Source organism: Phalacrocorax aristotelis, chromosome 4, assembly GCF_949628215.1.
Source record: "Phalacrocorax aristotelis chromosome 4, bGulAri2.1, whole genome shotgun sequence".
NCBI lineage: Eukaryota > Metazoa > Chordata > Aves > Suliformes > Phalacrocoracidae > Phalacrocorax > Phalacrocorax aristotelis.
The window spans coordinates 818,414-839,960 of record NC_134279.1 but is presented as its reverse complement, the minus strand read 5'-3'; the positions used below and the strand labels follow the sequence as shown (position 1 = coordinate 839,960).

The window sequence follows — 21,547 nt, the reverse complement described above, 5'->3', positions numbered from 1 at the left end:
AAGATGCAAACATGATTAGAAGAGTAGTAATCTGAACAGTACATTACAAACAGATGTTACTCAACGTTTTGCAGAATTTTGTTATAAATAGATATCTGAAGAGTCTCTGCAGCAGTTCAGGCTGAGGAGATGGCGTGAAATCAACGTGACAGAACACTTCATTTTTGAAATCTATTGCCCCGAGCATTAAATTGTCATAAACCAGGGAATTTTCCCATTGGGGGCGTTTTTCCTAGTTGTTGTGCTGACTTCTAGAGTAGTGTGGGATGGGGAGCTGGAGTGTAGAAAACCAGAAAATATTCCTGCTGTGGGTTTAAAACTGATAGCTCGATGGAGGATCTTTCTGACTCTTTGGTTTGGCTTTGACACCTATCTGCTGCAGTTTTCTTCTCAGGGACTAAACCAAAGATGCTGCAGATGAGAAGGTGTGTGCAGAGATGGCCTCTTCCATGAGGCTTGGCTATGTCAGACTGTAAAGCGTTTAAGACTAATGTCTGCTGGGAGCAGATGGCTCTGTTTGTTTATGACGTCTCAACACAAACTGAAGAATTAAGCAACGTGCTTTCTCTTTAGTGAAAGATACAAATGGGGGAGCAGTTAGGTCACCACTCTTGAAATACTTGAGGAATAAAATTGCTTTCTTCAAAACTATGTAGCAGGAGTAGTTGCTGATTGCAGTGTCATCTGATGTGTGCCTCTTGCTTTCCCGTTGAAGTTCTGCATGTAGGGTCATACATGGTGGTTCTGATATTTTAATGATATTGAGCTGTTACTGCAGCTTGTGAGTTTCTGATCACTGTGAAATTCATTCTCTTATCAATAAGTCTGTGTCCATAGACAATAAAGTAACATGAATTTTTTGCTGTGATAAAGAAGTAATGTTCATAACTCTGGCAAGGAGATTCTGGGTGAGGCGGAATGTCAGGGCTGAAGAGCTAGAAATTCAGAAATGATTTGTGGTGAAAGGAGGGGTTTGAAGCTGTTCAGCTCATAGGCAGTTAACGGCCTGGTGCTGTGATGTTACAGCTGGAAAAATAAATGTGCTTGCAATATCTTTGAGTTGCCTCAGAATGGGGGTATTTCAGAAAATGTTTTCCTCATGTGCAGGGACAGACACTTCCATATACAGAGGCTCAAGCTTACTTTTCCTGTGTGCTTCTTGGTTCTTGCCATCAAAAAGGGTGTTGTGTGGTATATTCGGTGTGTGATGCCTTGTATCCCATGCCCTTAGTAGCACCAGAGGCCTCAGAACTGACTGGTGCCAAGACAGATTGCTGCATGGAATGTATTGTTAAAATGAACGAGTACTTCAACTTGTCAATACTCTTGCTAGCTATTCAAGCTCCTTCTGTGTCTCTGCCTGTCAGTGAGTCATGCACTTGGCATTTCCTTGAAGGGCGTTCAGAGCTCCATATATTTGAACAAAACAGTTTCATAAGTAGCAAGAACACAGTCTCTGTATTTACCATAGAACGCGAATCTCCAGCAAGTGGGGTTGCTCGAGGATTTGTTCTTGACTTCATGCCGCTTTCTCTAGAGATGGTAGTTGCTACACTTGAGATGGGAAAATTAGGATGCTAATACAGATTCCTCAGAATGCGATTGTTTGGTTGAGAGTTTCCCAAAATCACTTGCTGCATATTGTCAGCAAGAATAACAGTTATGGGTGCATCTATTAAGAGATGCTGGAATGGCTTGTGTGCTGGTATTAATACGTTAAGTACGGCTTGGGAAACTGCTTTAAGTGTTTTGCCGTGTATTGTCAAGTTCTGTTTGATGTATGTTCTGTCCAGAGGGGTCTGCCATGAAGAGCTAAACATGGCGTGGCTTAGGTTGCTTGTTCAGCAAGTCGGCGGCTGTTGGTACAGGTTGGGTGGTTTTTTGTCTTGTCGGTGTCCTTAGCAGTTTGTTTTCCAGTGAATGTGACTGTGGCAGCAATTAACAAATAATATTTCGACCTTCTAGGAAGTCAGGTATATTAGATCTACTGTGGTTCAGCTCATCTTTTAAAAAAAATTACTTTCTCAATCGTTCTCTGCATGTGTATCGGAAATCATGTACGTCGGTATGACAACTCCTTGGGAGTGTCAACTCATGTGGATATTGACATACATAAAAAGTCTGGGTGTTTTGTTGTGTAAGCGATGTTAACATCTAACCTAGAAATATGTCCTTTTGCTTCTCCGTTTAAATCTAATTGCGTTTATATTAACAATAGTGTTTCAGTAAATATTGGAAACAGCAGGATTTTGAAGATAGGGGCTTATATAGTGCAATGTGAAGGCTGTACCTTTGGGAAATCTGAAGAGAGGCCAAATAATCCAGATTTTAATTTAGTGGGTAAAACAAATATGTAGTATTTAAAATTACAGTAGATAAGAAGCAATCTGACACCAGAAACAGCCCAAAGCCCTAATCACCTGATGTTTTAAGTCATTCTGGTCATCTTGTTTTTAAATCCATACAAAAAATTGCTGCAGAATTTCTAGAGTTATTTGCAGTGTAATTGTGAAAGGGCAAAATTGCTACTGGTTGAAGAAATTGACTATTAGTTTCTTGTAAAAAAGGAAGAAAGTGTTTTTGTAAAACAATATTCTGATTTAAACTGCAGCACAGACAGAAAATTTTTACTTGGCCTGGAAGTTTCACACCAATTTCCTTGTGAAAGAAGAAATTACCTGAGAAATTATTTTGTATATTACAAGAACAAGGGAATTAAGAGCTGGATTCTGGTTGAAGATTTTCTTTTTCCAGAGAAATAATTGACATACACATCCATCCCCAGCATTTCCAGTCCTGTGAGCACATGGACCTGATTAAATCTGAGCAATTGTTTAACAAAGCTGTAAATGGAAGGTGTTAATTTTGGTTAGGTGAGAGGGTCAGCAATCTAGCGCAGCGCCGTGACCAGAGCTTGTTAATAATGGCTCTAACGAGGAGCAGCCCATGTCCCCAGCTTTGTGTCAGATACTGGAAGTGGCAGAAATGGGCACCCAGCACTCAGGCTGTACCGTGTTTGTTGCAGCGTCTCGCTAGCGAAGGTGGCGAAGCGGGGTACGGGGGTGTTCCTAGCCGGGTAAAAGTGTACTTGGTATGGCTGTTAGGGAAGCACAAACTGCCCATCAGTCCAAGTCCTCACTGGTGCAAGCAGAAACACAGTTGGTTTTGCCATTGTTCTGGCCCATCTGAAGGCTGGTGCCCATGTAATATTCAGCCGGGAGTGTAATATAGCTTGACTTGTAGGTATTGCGCACACATTTTCGGTAGTTGCACTGTGTTTGCAAAGAGGTGAACTGTCATTGCTGTAACTAGTGTTACACGTTAAATTATACGTTCTTAAAGCAGCGTGGCTGCGGTGTGATCTGTGTCCTGGGGAAAAGGACATTTCAAGAGCAAATACGCTTTCCCTAGCTGAGACCAAGTGTTTTGCTTTTCCTCCTACTCATTCTCTTGAAATAGAAATCTGACAGTCAGTCAGCTACGCTCTAGGGAAGATATCTGTACAGCAGCGAGGCTCCGACACAGGGAGACACTCGCTTTGTGTAAGTGAGCGCCACAGCAGTGGCGCTGTGCAGGCTTATCTGGTCTGTGTGCTCTTGCCATCTGTTTTGTTTACTGACGCAGAGTTTTTACTGTTCCCGGTACTTGTAAGCCAACCACCCCATGAAAGAGTCGTCACTGAATTGTTCTCTTAGCTCTAGTTGTCAGGTAGTAAATAGCGGGGATGAAGGTACTGAAGTAAAATGAATAGATAAATTTCTTTCCCATAGAGAAACTGAGCTGACAGATACTATTTAGAAACAAACAAGAAAGCACTGCTCTCAAACTTAAGTTAAAGCAATAGCTTTTTTTTGCTGGAATTGCTACACAAGAAGTTAGAAGGGGCTGAAAGCGGAGCTTCAGTGTTGCTTGAGAAAAAGACTTTCTCTAAGCGTAAGTTTGACAAGCCAAGGCAAGAATTGCTTTCCAAAAAAAGAAAAAAAGAAAAAAAGTAAAAGCTCTCCTGTGTTGCTGTCTCAGTGTGTGCTGTGGTGGCATTATTTGTGGGGAAGGCCCTGATGGAAAGAGGATGTTTTCTGCTGAAACGAAGGGGGAACACTTGGGGACACCTTTTCTGATGCCCAAATGGCAGTGACCATCAAGCTTAATTCTCCCTGGGATTTATGAGTCAAAGTTAGTTTTGGTCCTGACTTCAGGGAGGGAGTATTTCAAACTAAGACCTGTGCTGGAAAACATCCTTGTCCCTGCATCTCTATTTCCATACAGTTATGTTAGCCGATTACCTAGCGATCTCCCCGTAGGGATTGTTGTCTTGACTTTTTCCCTTTGTATGCCTCAAAAGACACTAATGAGGCAAAACCCCCCAAACTCTGTCGGCAGGCTCCAAGTCCCACTTGTTCAGCTCATGTAAGGAGTCCGTGGCCTCGAGGGCAGGACAGAGATGGTGACCTCATGTAACTTTCCCTGCACTTTGCATGTGAACAACTCCTCTCTCACCCAGTTCCTAATTTTCCTAGACCGTAGAAGAACCTAATTATCTTGGAGATGTTGTGTAGGATTCTGTCATGCTATGAAAGCTTGGGAGAGGAAAGACTGGGGACTAACAGGGTGTCGTGCACTTGTTTGCTTTTTGAAACTACATTGAATATGTCAGTATTGCCACATGTATGCGATGGCATGGTAAAAGCTTAGTAGAGTGGGTCAGTCTCAGAGAACCCCTTCAAAAGGCAGCCTTAAGGGATGTGTTTGTCAACAAGGTGCATTTGTGTTCAGGTATACCAGAACTGGGCCGCAGACTGGTTGGTAGGCCAGCAGAGCCGAGGCCTCTGAGGTCTGTTGTTGCAGTTGAATGGTACCCGAGATCGCAAGTGAGTTATGTGAAATGGCTAAAAATTTTTCTTTTGCCTATGCTGGCTGTTTCATGGCGAGAGCAATAACCTTGTCAGAGCAGACTATCAAAACAGAAGCATTTCAAGAAATAGGTAGTCTGCTTTAAATAACAAACCAAACAAAAATCCAAGCCAAAACAAAAAACCCCTTCAAATCTTTCAAGCACACTGGCTCCTGTTTCCCTGGAGAGAAGCGTGTATGTAATGATTGTGTTTACAAAGTTAGCTCTAGGGACCTCCTGTGTCCATAGGTCCCTCCATCATGCCCCCAAAAATACTAGTATTATATTTGTAGATGTCTTGTGCTTGAGGATTAAAGCTAGACAGTCTGGCTATTGGTCAATTTATGAACGTTGTTTGAAATATTAGATGTGATTTTACCTCACTTCCCGCAGTAAGTACAGAACAATCTTTTGCATCAACTCTTGGTATGTGTGTCTATGGCGTGTGTGGAATAAGTGCTGACTTTAAGAGTGTATTTCAAGTTCTGTTTTGCATTTTTCTTCGGACCTGCAGGTTCCCCTGGAAAACAAGGAGATAACTCAGCCAGCAATCAAGGAAATAACTTAGGGACCCCAACCAGGGCTGGAAAACTGAGCCATGCTTTTAGAGATCCCCGGCCAGGAAGGAAAACTGCAGACGGACAAGTGACAAAAGGTGGTGATGATTCAGAGAGTGATTTTGAATCGGATCCTCCTTCTCCCAAGAGCAGTGAGGAAGAAGAAGAAGAACAGGAGGATGAAGAAGGCTTGCAAGGAGAGAATGGAGACTTCAATGATGACAATGATACAGAACCAGAGAATTTAGGCCATCGACCTCTTCTCATGGACTCTGAGGAAGAGGTGGAGGAAGAGGAGGAAGAGAAGCAAAGTTCTGACTCTGATTCTGACCGTAACAAGCAAAAATCTGTGGAAGGGCTCCTGAGCAGTAGGTTCAGAGATGCTGTGGGCAGTGGTGAGATCAAAGAACCCAGTTCAATGCATACGTCCTTGTCTGAGGTGCCAAGTATGGTAAGCGAGGTGAACCCTGGCCAAGAATTTGATGTGTTTGGGGCAGTGCCCTTTTTCACTCTGCAGCCTCAGGCAAGACAGAAGATGGACAAAGACGTCTCTTCTCAGGTGGCTTTTCCCAGCCTGAACCAAGACCAGGATGACTTTGATGTTTTCACAAAAGCCCCCTTCAGCAAAAAGGTGTCTCAGCCAGACAGCCAGGTGGTGGGAACTGAGCCTCTGCTCTCCCCCACCTCTCCACGGAGCGTTGATATTTTTGGCTGCACCCCATTTCAGCCTTCCCTTCTCCCCAAGATCAGTGGGAGTAAAGAGGACCTGTTTGGGCTGGTTCCTTTTGAAGAGATCACAGGGAGCCAGCAGCAGCAGCAGAAGGTGAAGCAGCAGCAGCGTAACCTGCAGAAACTTTCTTCCCGCCAAAGGCGCATGAAACAGGAGGTCTCCAAGAACAACGGAAAGCGCCACCACGGCACCCCAACCACCACGAAGAAGGCATTGAAACCGAGCTACCGCACCCCTGAGAGAGCCCGCAGGCACAAGAAAGCAGGCCGCAGGGACTCACAGAGCAGCAACGAGTTCCTGACGATCTCGGACTCCAAAGAGAATATAAGTGTCGCGTTGACTGACAGCAAAGATCGAACCAATCCTCTACAGGCAGATGAGAGTCTGCTGGATCCTTTCGGAGCCAAACCCTTTCACCCACCGGACTTGATACGGCATCCCCAGCATCAAGGGTTTGGTGACAACCGCGGGGATCACGGTGCGGTAGTAGTGGCTGGTAGACCTAGGCAGAGCTCCTTGCACGGAGCCATTCATGGTGGTGACGGGCTGAAAATAGATGACTTTGGTGCAGTACCCTTCACAGAACTGGTTGTGCAGAGCACGCAGAGCCAGCAGCAACAGGCGCTGGAGTTGGATCCCTTTGGAGCAGCTCCATTTCCTTCCAAACAGTAAATGCTTCCAGTGGGTTCCCCCGCTCCACCTCTCCGAGTTACTTGTTACAGGTTTTAGTTAGTGGAGTAATTTATCTGGTTGAATTGAGAGGGACATGGGTGGTACAGTTTGTTCAAGTTCAAGAAGACATGACCAACTTGCATGATGAAATTTAGAATGATGGCAAATTTGGGTTTTTTTGGTTTTGGGCCTGTTTGGTTTTGTTTTGTTTTGTTGTTTTGAGAAAAATAGAAGAAAAAACGGGGAGCACAATTTTGTTATGACAGATGGCTCCCAGAACGAGAAGAGACATCAGATATGAATCATTGTCTGTCACTGACTTGGGGCCCTGGGACATATTGTGATTCTGCACTTTTGCGTTGCCTTTTCAGTCCTCTGTGATGTGCTCAGATGGAGGGAGGGGGACAGGCGGAGATCACACGAAAAACGTTATCCATACGTACAGGTAGGCTAACGGAACTGTGGTGGTTCTTTGCGTCTCAGTCGCAGTAGACTTAAGAACCCAAATGTACTAATATCCATATTGATCTCCTGGAAATAGGTGAGTCCCTGCTTCCTAGGTGAAAACTACCTTTATTAATCAGAAAAATAAAGAAGCTGAGTCCTCAAGGGGCTGTGGCCCAGAATTCCAGAGCACGGCTATGGCTTGGGGCCTGGTGGACATCTATGCAGCTGCAGAGATGAAAGGCAGATTATTTTTTGTGTGCCTAAACGTTCAAATTCTTTTTCCTTAATTATTTTTTACAGTAAGTGCCATTAATGTAAAATAGCCAACTGGAAGTTTAGAGTTAAAACTAAAGATACAGAGAATATAATGGTTTCCGAGTGAAAAAGCCTGAATGTAGGGAAGTAAACCAGCACGGATGTAGCCAGTGTTTGCAGCACTTTGAAGACTACTCAGTACGCTGGGAGGAGAGGCTGGTTTACGTGAAGAAATCATTTGGCACATACGGAGTATTTCAGATGACTTGTACAGTTGACTGTGAGATGCAGCCATCAGATTTATTTGGTTACAAACTGGGATTTGTGTCTGAAAATACCTTTTCTTTTCCTCTTGGATTTTTATTGCAAAGAAAACTTGTATTCTTTCAAACCTGTTGTTTTTTTAAAAAATAATAATTTTATGAAATGACTGTAACCTAATGTTCTTTGAAGTTGTCATGAATCTATTATTGTACTTAAGTGTATTTTATAAGCAAGTTTTGCTAAATGCACTGTGCTCTGAAGAAACCTGGATTTGTTTCAGAGTAGAAGCACTAAGCAGCAGTAGCTTGCAGAAGCTGATCACTACTGTACCAGCAAACTGCATTTCACACCACGAAGCCTTACAGGCAGGACTCCGGTCCTGCCGCGCAGTACCTCTGAGACATAAGGTGCACGAGACGTGGCTAAAGGCTTGGGAGCGCGCGGTGTCATAGGTGACGGGAAGGTGATGGGAGCAGATTCGTCGAGGACAAGATTTTGTTACTGTGTTGTAGAATTGTGCTGTGTGTAGGCGGGACAGCTTCTCTGCTGCCTTGCAGCTTGTGCCAAGCCATGCACACCGTCTGCGGAGCCAGCATGGCTCAGGATGGTCCAATTTGTCTGCCTTTTTTCCGCGGCAGTCCTAAAGAGGAAGGAGGTAGTTCCTCTGCTTATCTCAACTTCATATCCTGCTCTGCTGAATACTGACAGCTAGCTAATTGGGTGTTTATATGTGGAGGACGTTAGCATTCATGGTTGTGTGTCCCCATGTCCCCACGCCTTCCACAGGTGGTGAAGTGAAATACTGAGGGTTGTGCATTTTTGTTCCAAGTCTCCCACTGGTTATACAGTCGTCCTGAGACCTGGGAGGGTGGGGGGGTGGATCCCCTACAATATTTGTTGAAAACAACACATGAAAAATAAGCCTCTTGACTCTTTTGGGGGTTGGTCTGATAAAACACTCCCTCGGATATATGTGAGATTTGCTTCCCCTAGTCCTGGACTATGAAAGTAGCTCATACATATCTGTACACCTTCATTGCCTTTATCTTCCTTGTTTTTGTTTTTCTCACAGGGTGAAAGTGAAATACTAGAGCTGTGCTTGATTAAGTATGCCTTTTTCAGGCTTAGAAATTAAGCTCTTAGGAGGTTATGAGTAGAAATGTTTCAACTCTTATTTGCACAGGAGTTTCTTAGGCTTTATTACTACTGTTCTCACCTGGGTTTTTTGTACCAAAGCCTCTAAGAAGTGCATGCCAAGTCTGTAGCATTTTCTGATACTCAGGTTAACTGTTTTGGTGGGTTTTGTTGGTTTCTTTTTTTTTTTTTTTGATCCCCCCTCTGCACGTGCTTATGAGCTGCCTTCCTACCATTTCCTCCTAAACTGTTACTTACTGGCCTGAAGAGCTGTTGGAACAGAATGCTGTGACAAATGGGGCGGGTGGGTGGAAACAAAATGAGAATAAAAAACCAGGCAACTGACCCGTGGTCTTAAAAGCGGCCAGTCCTCACCGAAGCCACGCAGCCGCTGCTTCCCCTGTTGGAAAAGCAACTTGAGGGCTTGCTCAGCCGTCTGGTGCCAGAGGAAAGGGTTAACACCACGCATGGGACTGGGGCTTAGCTCCACTGCCTGAAGGAGAGATGGCTTGCTGTTGGACATGGAGGGAAAAGGCTGCGCACGGGCAGACTTGGTGTGGGCGAAGTTGACTTTGCGTCAGCTATACACAACTAAACCCCGGTTTGGGTTTAACTTCAGCTTTTGCTTTGATTTGGTGTGTGCGCGTGCTCACGTGTGTGCTTGCCATGGCGTATATCGTGACCTTACCTGAAATACGGAAAGACCTTGCTGCGTGAGACATGTACCCTACTGTCTGTGAAGATGATAAAGGCAAGGTAAGGAACCGAGACTTCCCTTCCAACAGAAAACTGATTTGTACAGCTTCTCTTTCAGCATGTGGAATGAGCGAACCACAGGCCTTGCAGAATCAGCTGCTTGAGAGAGAGATTCTGTCAAAAGGTACTAAGACGCCCTTAATGGTCGTGATTATGGAACGAAAAATAAGATAGTCGTATTTCTCTGCAGACTCTCAAATGGCCTTGAGACGTGGGCGACAGCTTCGGCTGACGTGCGTAACGTGGGACCCGCGAACACCAGCTTTGGAGGAAATAACTTTTAATCATTCGGGGCGTCCCAGTCAGTAAAACCAAGTACTGTGAAAATAAGTTGATATATTTGCTACTGTGAGAATAAGAGTTTATCTGGAGTTTTTTTATACTGTATTGTGTATTTTTATATATGAAAAGTATATATAAAATATACACATGCTTGCACACATCATATATCTTGGAGTTGCTGCTTTTAGTAACGCAGCAGCCACAATCACTTCCGTGTGACTTGAGGGAGTGAACATAAGTGAAAGCTGCAAAAGGAAAAAAAAAAGGTGCCAAGGGTGGCTGCTGCGTTATTTTTCTATAGTGCTTATTTCGAAAGGAAAATCAAGAAAAACATGTGTATAGCTAAATCTATGACTAAGGCATCACTTAATATTGAAGAGCATAAAACCCCATTTTAAAATCGCTGGCATTCAGCTTTTAAGTGCACTTTCCTGAACTACACTTCAAGTTCTTGTTACACTTCAAGTTTCTAAAGCTTTTTTGTGTACCACTAAACAGAGAAATTTAACTTTTTTTTGTGAAACTGATGTACATCATAAAATACTTGCAGTTGTTAAATAAACAAACGTCGTAACAGTGACTTTGCAGATCTCCTTAAACATTGCATTATCAAGTATTCACGTTTAGGCTTTAACTGACTCAGTATGAGCAATGCTGCTTCTGCTGACGGCTTTTTGTGGCTGCAGGCTCCAGTCACTCCCTTAAAAATGTTTTATAATATTTGTATTTGCTGCCCAATCACCTGTCTTTGACCAACCCGTTAAAAACCTGTTGATCATGTACTATTTTAAATTCCTTAGGTTCAGTATTACTCCTTAAGCCTTCCTGCAGAGCAGTTGGGAAAGGATGCGCTCTGATTCCTAGGTGGTAACCAAAGCTTGGTCCTTTTTCTAGAGCCAGAACGTTCAGTACAGTTCCCAGTGCTATCTTTGTGGGCTTACCTAATGTTCTAGACATAATTTTAATGTGATTTGACCCCCTTCTACCAATTATGGATGCAGCTTGTACCGATTTTACTCTTACGTGAACCAAAGCAAGAATGAAAATGGTCCAGAGAAGATGGAGCAGTGGCAGGACTGTTGCTAAATAGTAGCTCTTGTCCTGGCTGTTGTGTTTTGCTTATTTCCTATTTCAGTCTAATTTTGTTGCAAGCAAATCCACAAGGAAAAAGGAATAGGAAATAACTGGAGCCTTCAGCTTAAATGAAAATGAACAACCATGGCTGTTCAATTCTTGCTTTAAACTTAGTTTTTCATGGATAACGAGGTCTTTTCAATGTGCGCGCTGCCCGCGGTTTAAAGGCCTAGCAGAGAGGGACAGGGAGAGCGCTTGGGCCAGTCCCGAGGGTTACTGGTGATAAACATTCTGTGAGCGCTAGCCACGTGCTGCAGGGCAGGGTGAGATCGGGCGCTGGTACAGAGGGTGCTAACTCCTCCCTGCTGGCTGGGGCAGCTGCCTGCCACAGGCAGGTTACGCATACGGTCACAGTGGTTCTGCCTGTGCCATCTCTGATCGAGGGGTTGTTTTGTTTTCAGCCCCCGCAGTTAGAAAAGCACTTAAAAAAAAAAAAGTGTTCTGCCTACTTTTCCTGGTTTGTTTTTGCAGCGTAACTCCTAGTGCTTGATTTCTCATTGCTGGCGTTTGCATGCAGTTGAACTACTTCTGTTAGGGCAAAAGCACGTTCACAAGGTTGAGGTGGGGAAGAGTGCTGTTGTTTTAGTTGAAGCAGAGCCAGGAGCAGCCTTTGTTCTTTTAGTTAGGACACAGTGACAGAAATGGCCGGAGCTCTTCAGGTATGAACAAGGCCCTGCTTGGAAATCATCTAGATCTAAAGGCGGTAGGTTGCAAAGACAAGCTCATCAGCAGATGCATCGAGAGATGCTTCTCCAAAAAAAAAACCATTTAGAACAAAGTACGGCCAGTAGAATAAACCGCACACAATCCTGGAATGGTGCAGTTCAAACACCTGTCCTGCCCATCCATGCTGTGCCTCGATAATACCAGCTACAGTCTCCTTGTCTATTTAAAATCCAGGGGATGTGACAGAAGGTGCGTGGCTGAGCAATTCACATCTGTTGTTGGACCACGTGAGAGCCAGGAGTGGTGTTGCTGCAAGTAAACGTCCGATGAACTAAAATTTATTTACGGGTTCAGTATGTACATAAACAACCATCATGCAGCTTGATAAATTTTGTCAGGGTAATAAAAATGTACAGCTTCGCAGTCAGTTTCCTTATCCAGTGAAAACTGCTACAGTAGTTAGAGTTTACATTAAAAAAAATACATTAGCAAACTATTAAGTCAGTATGCTTTCAATACACAAACACACATTCTTCAAATATTACTGTTCACATAATACTGGACACAAGCTTTTATACTTGCAGGTTCCTCGTCAGGCTTCAGTAGTAGTAATGAGTGCACTTGGAACTTGCCTGGCTGTCAAGTTTTTAAAAAAAGAAAAAAAAAAAACAACACAAAACCCACCCACACAACTGAAGAAAGCCCTAATCAGTGTTTAAACTGAAAGGGGCAAAGATCTGGGAGTTAAATCTTAAATACAGAGTCAGTTCTTGCTACTACGTGCCTCTGGAGTTGAAAAAAATGCAAAACCACCCACTGAGCTTAAGGAACAGTTCGCGTTACTCCCCAGCATAGCGGCAGGGAAGTACCCTGCCTTCTCCATCCCCCAGGAGCCTTTCAGGTTCCTGACAGTACGCGTCCATCGCTATTCCACATCTCCTTGGCACGTCCCTGATGAGAAAGGCTGAGCGAGCTGGGCACATTTAGCCCAGGGAGGAGGCAGCATTGCGGGGACCGGACAGCAGCCTGTCCACCCCAAGGAGGGCACCGCAGGAAGCCAGCATCTCCCCCCTCTCCATAAGCTAAAACCCATCAAGGGAAAGCCCCCCACAAGAGGAAAGAGGCAAGAGCCTAGTATTGACCAGGCCAACAGATCAGGAAGGGTTGTTCATGTGTTACACAGCTTTTAGCAGGGTTGCTTAAGGCTTCCCTGGCCTGCTGCAGGGCAGCGCTGTCTCTTCCTTGGCCTCAGGGATAAGAAAACTGGCTTGAAATCTTACAAGGCCCCTGTCAGTGTGTATTAAGCTGGCTGCTGGCAGATGATTACAAAATATGAGAGAAGATACTGAGACGCGATCGAAGGCCACGCTGCAGGTAACGGGGGAGTCAGAGTAAGGTCAGCTAGGACAGTTTATAATCCCACGACAGAATGTTTCTAGCTGTAGTTCCAGCAGGAACAGTTAGGGCACCTCCCGCTTCCTAACAGCGGCCATGCCGATGCCATCGTGTCCTTCAGCAGCTCTGGTCCCAAACTTGAACCACTTGGGATCAAGTTGTGACAGCATCTTGAGGCAGAGTAATCTCCACCTGGCTAACGCTAACACCAGATCACCCAAAGCAGCAGCATTTGCTCCTGCTGCCCAAGTGAACTGTTAACACAGGCACAGGTGCTATACAGAAGCCTCTTGAAATTGATTCTAACCCAAAAATCCACATAATTCCAATTCTGTGTGAAAAATTGGCACCAAGTGAGCCTAAGGATACTAAGCTACAGCTATCTAATGACCTGTATATCTCAAGTCTCCCCCATGTTCAGTTTGTAAGAGACGGTTTCATGACAGATTCTAAAACCCAAGGCAACCTTTTCACTGTGGCAAGCTTACGGCGATAAGTCATTTTCAGTATTAAAGTCTGCAAGTACAGTACAACATGTCGCAGGTTAAAAGGCCAAAGTTCACTGATTTGAATCCAGAGCAGGTTCACTACTCAGGGTGTGTTATTTCATCTTGTTAAACAAGAGTAACTTAAAAAAATTCTTAGCAACTCTACTGACTGCAAGATAGTAACGAACATAAATCCGCAGGCTTAGAGTAACTCCAGAAATATTTCAGAACACTAATTCCAAATTAGCGACGGGATCTAGAGAAATTTCTTCAAGTAACGGCACTACCCACCTTGGGGGAGGCGATTTTTAAGATCTGAAAGGAAGATATAGCTATGGTGGATGTCATGTGATCTTATCTTCCAGAAAAAGGAAGGGTTTGTCCAGAAAAGTACAGGAGCCCACTGAATTCAGTTTGATATGTTACGGTACTGACGCTGAAGCGTAAGCACGTCATTCAGACAAAGACTCTGAAGGATGCAACACACTGTTCTGCTACGATTTAGATCCAAGACCAGGTCCCACAGTTACCATGGCTTTACAAGCACGCGGTCGGGAGCGGTTTCTTAATTTTGCACTTGAACAAAACCTGAAAACCTGGTATATGGGTCCATTAGCTCAGCAAGGGACCTTACTACTATTGTTCATGTTTACCAAGCAAGGTAAAAATACTGCTGTGATCCGAATGCGGAGTTTTACAGCCCACCTTTGCCTTGTCCCACGCCAGGAAGACCTGTTTTGTACTTCATTGTATAACAGGAAAGGGATGTCAGATCCTGGGCAACACTGTTGGTTTTTTTCAAAACTCCTGATAATATACTGTCCCAACAAGTAGATAACAGTCCAGAAGTCAGAAAAGGAATGGCCTCAGTGCTTAACTTCATAACTCAGCTTATTAGGTAAGGTCCAGGCCCTCAAAGTCAGGTATTTCCTTGCAGTGCCTCTGAAATACAGTGGTGAAACACATTTAGTCACTTACTATGCGTATGAGATTATCAACTCTTACCTGATTTCCAAAAAATCCAGATGGATGCTTAGTAGGCTGAAAACCTGACAAAAGCCTGAAGAAAATGCTACTTAGGAACAAATACTAATGACTAATCGAGGCTTTCAAAATTCTGAAACAGAGCCTCGTGCAGCCCAGCGGTGTAGGTGAGCAGAGTGCCTCCCACCCACATCACTACCTTCTTATTTACAAGTAAGTATTACACCGATCAGCATCATCTTTGGGGAAGCTAACTGGGGAGGTTGACTGAAACTTGTGACAAGTTAAACCCAGGATTATTTAATCCTCTACTTGTTAGAACATCCTATTCCCATGAGTACAAAAACTGCTCTACCTTCACTCACAGGCCTGCGCTATACTCAGGACAGGGCTTGCTGTGTCGGTATTGCATGATGTACACTGTGGATTGGTGCCACCAATACAGCATCACCACTGCAAGGATATGCCATACTTGGTGACTCGAGCCGAGGTAGTTCAACTGTCCTGTGGGGAAGAAAAAGGGCAGCTGGTTAAGCTGTTAAATTCAGCACTAACTCATGCAATGCAATTAACAATCAGTATCCTCCAAAGCTCAACCATACGCTCCACTTGCTGGGAGGCGGTGCAAGTTCTTTAACGAACTTGATCAGATGCTGTCCGCCTTCTTTTGAAACAAATACACTCTATGTTTTATTCTATAAGTGAGAATGCTTCATGTAGAACATGGTCAACCTGTTCTGTCACAGGACATTCAGGACTCACAGCAAGGACTGTGACACTGCAGGATGCCTAACTGCAGAAAAAACAGCCAGAAGAGAATTTCCTACCTGGGAAGTATCTTTCTGGAACTTTGGAAATATAGAAGAGAAAAGCTACAGCAGCGATGAAGTACATGACAACTACACGCGGAGTGAACTCCTGCAAAAGAAAAGGAAGCTCTCCTATTCTGTTAGAGGGTAAAAATAGCAAAAACAAACAAAAAAAAAAGTCCTTGAAAATAAAAAAGAAAAAGGCATGACAAAGCTCAGTCTTACTTCACTGTCTATGTTATCTATGGCCAAAATCCAACGGGGAAGCAAATGCCAAAGTTCAGGAAAACCTGAATAGGAAGAAACTTTTTGTATCGTGACCTCTCTGCCAATACACAAGCTACTTAGTGTTTCTGTGCAGCCTGCAGCAGACAAGAAAGTTATCAGTAAAAGGACATCTTCCGGTACACTGATCCTACACGGAAGGGCCAGGATAAACGAGAAGGATGACTTCAGTGCAAAATCGCGTTCACTGGTTGGGATTGTAGTCGCTAGAACCCAAGGCCACCCGAGTACTACTCACTGCATAGTAAATAAGCAAGCAACATGTTCACAAGTTGCTTTTTGTTTACTTTAACAAAGTTTTATTACCAGAAACGGAGCATTTTTCTCAAGTATGGAAACCAAACGTGTACCATACCTACCACTGTGCTGTACCAGGAGAAACTAACTGGGGGAAGACGTGGAGGAACAACTACTGTTTATCTGATTTTTAGAAGGCCAGTGTTAACTGCCCTGTCTAAAGACTACGTATATTCGTAAGCGTTGCTCTTCTATAATCACCAGCAGCTCTGGACTGGGCTAAACCACCACCCCAGGTGACAGTCCTCCAGCAGGGCCAGTCTAAGAATGGGCACAGTTACTGCTTCCTACAAAAAGGAAACGTTTGCTTCAGCACCCTTAGGTCCCTGGGTAATTATAATGATTTCTGGGGTTCTTATATTGCAGCATGTTTTACTGTCTTTAGCTTTACTGTGCTGCTTGTTTATCAGAGCATACTTCTAAGCAGTAAAACAAGAATGGGAAAACAGTTCAGTAACTTCACAGTGATGTGAAATGAGGGCTGCTTAAGAGACAGAGGGCAGAGTAGGCAAGCACTGATTTTTGCTGTCAACCCAGGAACAGAAGAGGAAGCAAATAATCATCCATCCCATCAGCGTCTTGTGGTTCCCCTCTCCCACGCTGTGGAGGCAGACAGCCCACAGCACTCAGGCAGCCTGACAGACCGCTTCCCACGTGGCAGCTGACTCAGCTCTTAGCTCCTGACCCTCGCCCTGGGGTAAGCGAGGGCGCGGTCCGTCTACCCACACAGGCGCTCTTCTGCCCCTCGGGCAGATACGATCCATCACATTTCTATCCGGTTTTCCTTCTCATGGTACCATTTTAAATCAGTAAAGCAGATTTAATCTACTCAACCTGTTCGCTGCTTCTCAATAAAATTTTAAGTGTTTGCTTTTGAATCCTATCGTCCAAAAGAATTCTGTGCTTCGTTACTGCTGGTTCTCCCCCCTTATTTCATGAACTGTAAGAGAACTGAAGGAAGAGAGCAAGTGAAAAGCAGAAGAGAATCTTATTTCCTTATTTTTTCTTTTACCTGTACAATAGATGCACCAATGCCGCCATTGAGCCAAACCCAGTGGATGGTGGGGATAATTCCATATCCAGACACTGAGCAAAAGATGATGGAGCGCAGTCTGTGCCACTGTTGTGTGAGGTAACTGGGATGAATCTGAGCAAAAAATACTGCCAAGATCATTGCCAGCACAGTGATTAAATATACCTGACGCCAGTACTGAGAAAAAAAAGAAACAAAAGCAAGTTTGTGGGAGTTCTCATCACACGTAAAAATAAACTCTGGGTAGAAAGTTTACACTACTAAATGCGATGATGTATCAACTCTCCCGTCACTGCTGCGAGCACAAATGATGGGGTTTGAATGAATGGATGTGTATTTATCAACTGACAGCGAGGGGAAGGGACTCTACTGCTCGCATACACCTGGTAGATCATTTATTCCAAGCAGTGCCTTCACCAAAACATTTTAAATACACCTCTGCCTAAGCAGACTCGTTCAGCTACCCGATCACTGCATCCATTGAAGACACAGATGTAGCCTAGGCCTTTGAAGGAAACTAATTTTGTGTGTCCTCTTTTAGATGAACAGAAAAGAAGGTTGTTTGTGCCTCATGTAAACCACCTCGAGGGAAATGATGTTTGAATTACTTGTGGTGGAGACACATCCCATAATCAGCCTCATGCATTTGACAACAGTAGGACCTGTGAAGTTTGCCCTGCCTTCATACAAATTTAAATATTTCCTTAGGCTTGTCAAGACTGGCAGCTTGAAAGGAAAATCTCAATTTGCCTATCACTTCAGCAAGCAAAGTTCTGCTCGTGTCAGAACGAACTTGTTTCAGTTTCCATCTCTGTCCCCTGGCTAATACCCTATTTGGACACCCTGCCATGAACCCCCTTCGGATGGCGTGGCAAGTACAACGAGACAGCCAGAACTAAACATTACACAAAAAAGTGCTTGAAACTTACGTTATTACAATAAAATGCATAAAACACGCCTGACACATAGCAGCCCAGGATACCGATGGAAATTCCTGCATAATCTAACGCCATCCATCGTCGGCTGGTCTTCTCTGAGCGGTGACAACAGAAAAGATGATATCCTACTGAGCAAAGCATACAGACCTACACAAATATTCAAACAAGAATGCATTAATCTCTTAAAAGTTAACAGGGAGCATAGCAAGCTTAAACTCTGAAGCTTAGAATGTGCAGTTGACCCATTGCATGTTTTGCAGCACAACTCCCTGTGGGCGATTACGATTTCTGCAAGTCATCAACAGAAACTAACGTAAGTTTCTCTGATAGATTGAAGAAGAAACAGGAAGCTTTGCAGGACTCGATAACCCCAAGGTGCACAGCTACGAAAACTGGGCTACTGAGGCCTAGGCCATGAGGCCAAACAAAAAGCCAGTACACAAGGGAGCAGGGCCACGTCTGCACGAGTGCAGCGGGACGATGAATTCTGCTGGGCCAAACTGCCACAAGCAGAAACCAAAGCCCAAACATGCCCTGACTGCCTGGCACCCAAGTTACTTCTTGGAGGAAACACACAAGAAATTAAGCTCCTACCCACTGGCTGCTTATTTGCTTCTACGCCGGCATAAAATTTTTTCCCTGAGAGATGTTGTGTTTCTCTGCAACCCTCAACAGGAGTCAGGAGAAGCACAACAGTAGAGCTTGCCAAGCCAGCAAGGGAGGTTTCCTTGCTTCCAGCTATGCACTCTTTGAGGAATATATACAGCACTCTCTGGCTCTTCACGCTTTTTTAGGGACAGCAGACTTAACAGGAGCTTCACTGATCAACTGCTAACACACTTGAAGTCTGCTGTTGAGAACAGATTTCATCTGACACAGACGGTAAGAAGTTAGAATGCAGGCCCTACTCCCATTCCAGAGCAGCATCAGGCTATGGCTAAGTTCACGTTCTGGTGGGTGATGCCTTCCAGCAGCAACTGATGCCATCTGGAAGCCACATTGGACACAACTGAACCCCAATCCCCAGCTGAACCTGTGGCCTTGGGCAATTTAGTTGGTTTCCACAGACTCTCTCCTGCGCCAGCTACACTCAGTCGTGCCTGGACTTTATTCCATATATTGAACAGGTCAAAATCAACCCAACCAGCGAGATGGCCTGTGACCTTCCAAAGCAACAATATTTAAAACACACTTTCCCAGGCCCAACCCGAGCCCCTCCTGCTCCGCCGCCCTACATGCACACCGAGCGGGCGAGCACCCTCAGCGGGACCTCGGGCTCTCCTTGCCCAGGCAGCTGCTCCCTGGCCCGTCCCCCGGCGGGGAGCCGGCCCCTACCTGGAAGCAGAAGAGGCAGACAGAGCAGATGACAAAGTCCTCCCGGGAGGCGCCGGCGGCCGGCAGGACGGCCGTCAGGTCGTAGATGCCCAGCGTGAAGAAGAGGACGAAGCCGATGAGGTGGCTCCAGATGTTGACGGTCTCGTTGGAGAGGATGAAGAGGCTGCGGGGAGACACAGGGGGCGGGGAAGGGAGGGCGTGAGTCGGGGCTCGGCCTGAGGCAGCGGGCGGCGGGGGCTGCTCTCACCTCTTGAGGCAGAGACGGGAGGGTAGGTAGGCCCGGTAGCCGTCGGTGATGTAGGGGTTGTCCTTCAGGAAGACGGGGATCTGCTCGTAGGTGTACAGGCGGATGCCGCGGGGCACCAGCACGGGCCAGTACTGGTAGCTGCCCAGCTCGATGTAGTGCGCGCTCCGCAGCAGCTTCTGGTGCATCCTGCCCGCCCCGCCGCCGCAGCGCCCCGCCGCCGCCCCGCCGCCGCATCTGACCGCGCCGCGCCGCCCCGCCCCGCGCCGCCGCCCTCGTCACGGGCCGCCGCCCGCGGGGAGCGTCCGCATGGCCCGTGGGGTGCCCGCGGGTCCCCGCACCGCGCCGTACCGCACCGCACCGCGCCGCCGGGGCCGTGGGCCGTGGGCCGAGCGCTGCGCGCTGCCGCAGGGGGACCGGCGGCGTCGGCTGGTGATGGCGTCATAGCGCGGTGGCGGCGCCTGCGCCCTCGGTAGCACGTGGCGCCGGCTGCGGGCGCGCGGGGGCGCTCTTCCCGCCGCGGGCGCGCGAGCGGCCGCCCTGTTCGTTCCTGTGTTTGTGTGAGCGAGTGTTGAGTGAGTGAGTGGGTGGGTGTTGAGTAAGAGTGTGCGGGCGGCCGCTTTGTGTGTCAGTGAGTGTATGTCTGTCTGTCTGTCTGTGAGCCTGTGTGAGGGGCAGTTCTGTGTGTCGGTGAGTGTGTGTCTGTGTGTGGCCACCCGGTGTGTGCGTTTGTGTGAGGGGGCGCCATGTGCATGTGAGTGAGGGGCTCCCTTGTATGCGTGTCTGTGTGTCTGTCCGTGAGGGGCTGCCGTCTGTGCACGTGTGAGATGCCGTGTGTGTGCCTGTGTGAGGGGCTGCCATTTGCGTGTGCATGTGAGGGCTGCTGTGTATGTGTGTGTCTGTGTGTGTGGGCCCGTTGTGTGTGTCTGTGTGCGTGTGAGGGGCCGCCGTGTGTGCGTTCGCGTGTGCGGGGCTGCCGTGCCACACGTGTGAACGGCTGCCGTGCGGTGTGTGTGGGATCCAGGGTGAAGTGTTGGGCTATGCTGGCAGGTTTTTTTCTCAAAGACTTTGGAAGGAAACGGGTCTCAAAAAGTGGAGGTTCCACCTTGGGGCGCAAGGCTGCTGCGTGGTGTCCGTGCAGGCCCCAGACTGGCTGGAAGTGGTGCAAAATGCAGCGCGGTTATGCAGTCACCAGTGTGTATATAAGTAAGTTTCCAGTTATAGCTCTCGTAACATAAGACATACGGTGTTACATTACTGTTGTGGCAGAGAATTTTGCCTGAAAGGAAATGGTGCATATCTCTGAGAAGCTTTTGGGGAAAGGTGTTTCCTTGGGAACATCAGCCATTTCCTTCCAGTAGACCCGAACGGTGCAAACCTTTCGAAAACAGAGGCCAGAAACAGACATGTCAAGTTAAAAAGCACTGAGGACTGTCATGGCATGTGGGAATTGTACTTGTACCTTGCAAGAGCAACCTCTGCTTAACTGAGATAATTATTAGGATTTTCTTTTTTTTTTTTCCTCTATGTGCTCCACAAAGTACCTAAAATAAAAAATAATCTCAGTAGTGAAGAAGGCTCTTCCAAAGGATATGCTTTGCCTAAATAAGAAAATTATGGGTTGTTTTCCAGTTGCTTTTTTTTTTAATTTAAAAAAAGTAAAGGAGAAAGACGTCACTCACTAGGTATCATCTGGCTCTTGTTTTCAAAGTTGAAATGACGGTAATGCTGAATGGTAATCCTCAGTGACCTGCCCCTCCCCTCCAGTAATGTGCCATGCAAAATTCTTGGAAGGTCTTTTGTCTTATTAAACAAAATGTGAAAGCATTTCTCCAGGATGGTGTGACAAGTATGAAAGATTTACCCACGGCAGAGATATTTGTATTGTGAAGTAAAAGACGTGGAGTGATGGACGTTTGAAATCAAGAATGACAGTAAAGGCCAGGTGTTG

At 45.8% G+C, this 21,547-nt stretch overlaps 2 protein-coding genes across 4 annotated transcripts in view; one reads left to right on the top strand and one right to left on the bottom strand.

Annotated features, from left to right (window-relative positions):
• The window catches only part of BMP2K (BMP2 inducible kinase), a 63,666-nt gene extending 53,098 nt beyond the window's left edge, over positions 1 to 10,568 (top strand). Inside the window, exon 16 of the mRNA XM_075089910.1 lies at positions 5,406 to 10,568. Within this exon, the coding sequence (XP_074946011.1) occupies positions 5,406 to 6,850 (1,445 nt within the window). The 3' untranslated portion in view covers positions 6,851 to 10,568. The remainder of the gene's footprint in view (positions 1 to 5,405) is intronic.
• Positions 10,569 to 12,110: 1,542 nt separating this feature from the next.
• PAQR3 (progestin and adipoQ receptor family member 3) lies at positions 12,111 to 20,010 on the bottom strand. 3 transcript variants are annotated; one of them, XM_075089913.1, is made up of 7 exons: positions 19,953 to 20,010; positions 19,353 to 19,515; positions 18,009 to 18,164; positions 17,059 to 17,256; positions 15,483 to 15,573; positions 15,011 to 15,159; positions 12,111 to 14,613 (listed from the first exon to the last, which is right to left on the bottom strand). In XM_075089913.1, exons 3-6 carry the CDS (start codon positions 18,156 to 18,158, stop codon positions 15,017 to 15,019), a joined length of 582 nt encoding a protein of 193 aa, XP_074946014.1. In that variant the 5' UTR covers positions 18,159 to 18,164; positions 19,353 to 19,515; positions 19,953 to 20,010; the 3' UTR covers positions 12,111 to 14,613; positions 15,011 to 15,016. The 3 variants fall into 3 exon arrangements, with proteins under 3 accessions (XP_074946014.1, XP_074946012.1, XP_074946013.1); XM_075089911.1 differs by lacking the exon at positions 19,953 to 20,010 and adding an exon at positions 19,600 to 19,875; XM_075089912.1 differs by lacking the exons at positions 15,011 to 15,159; positions 15,483 to 15,573; positions 19,953 to 20,010 and adding an exon at positions 19,600 to 19,878.
• Positions 20,011 to 21,547: the final 1,537 nt, after the last annotated feature.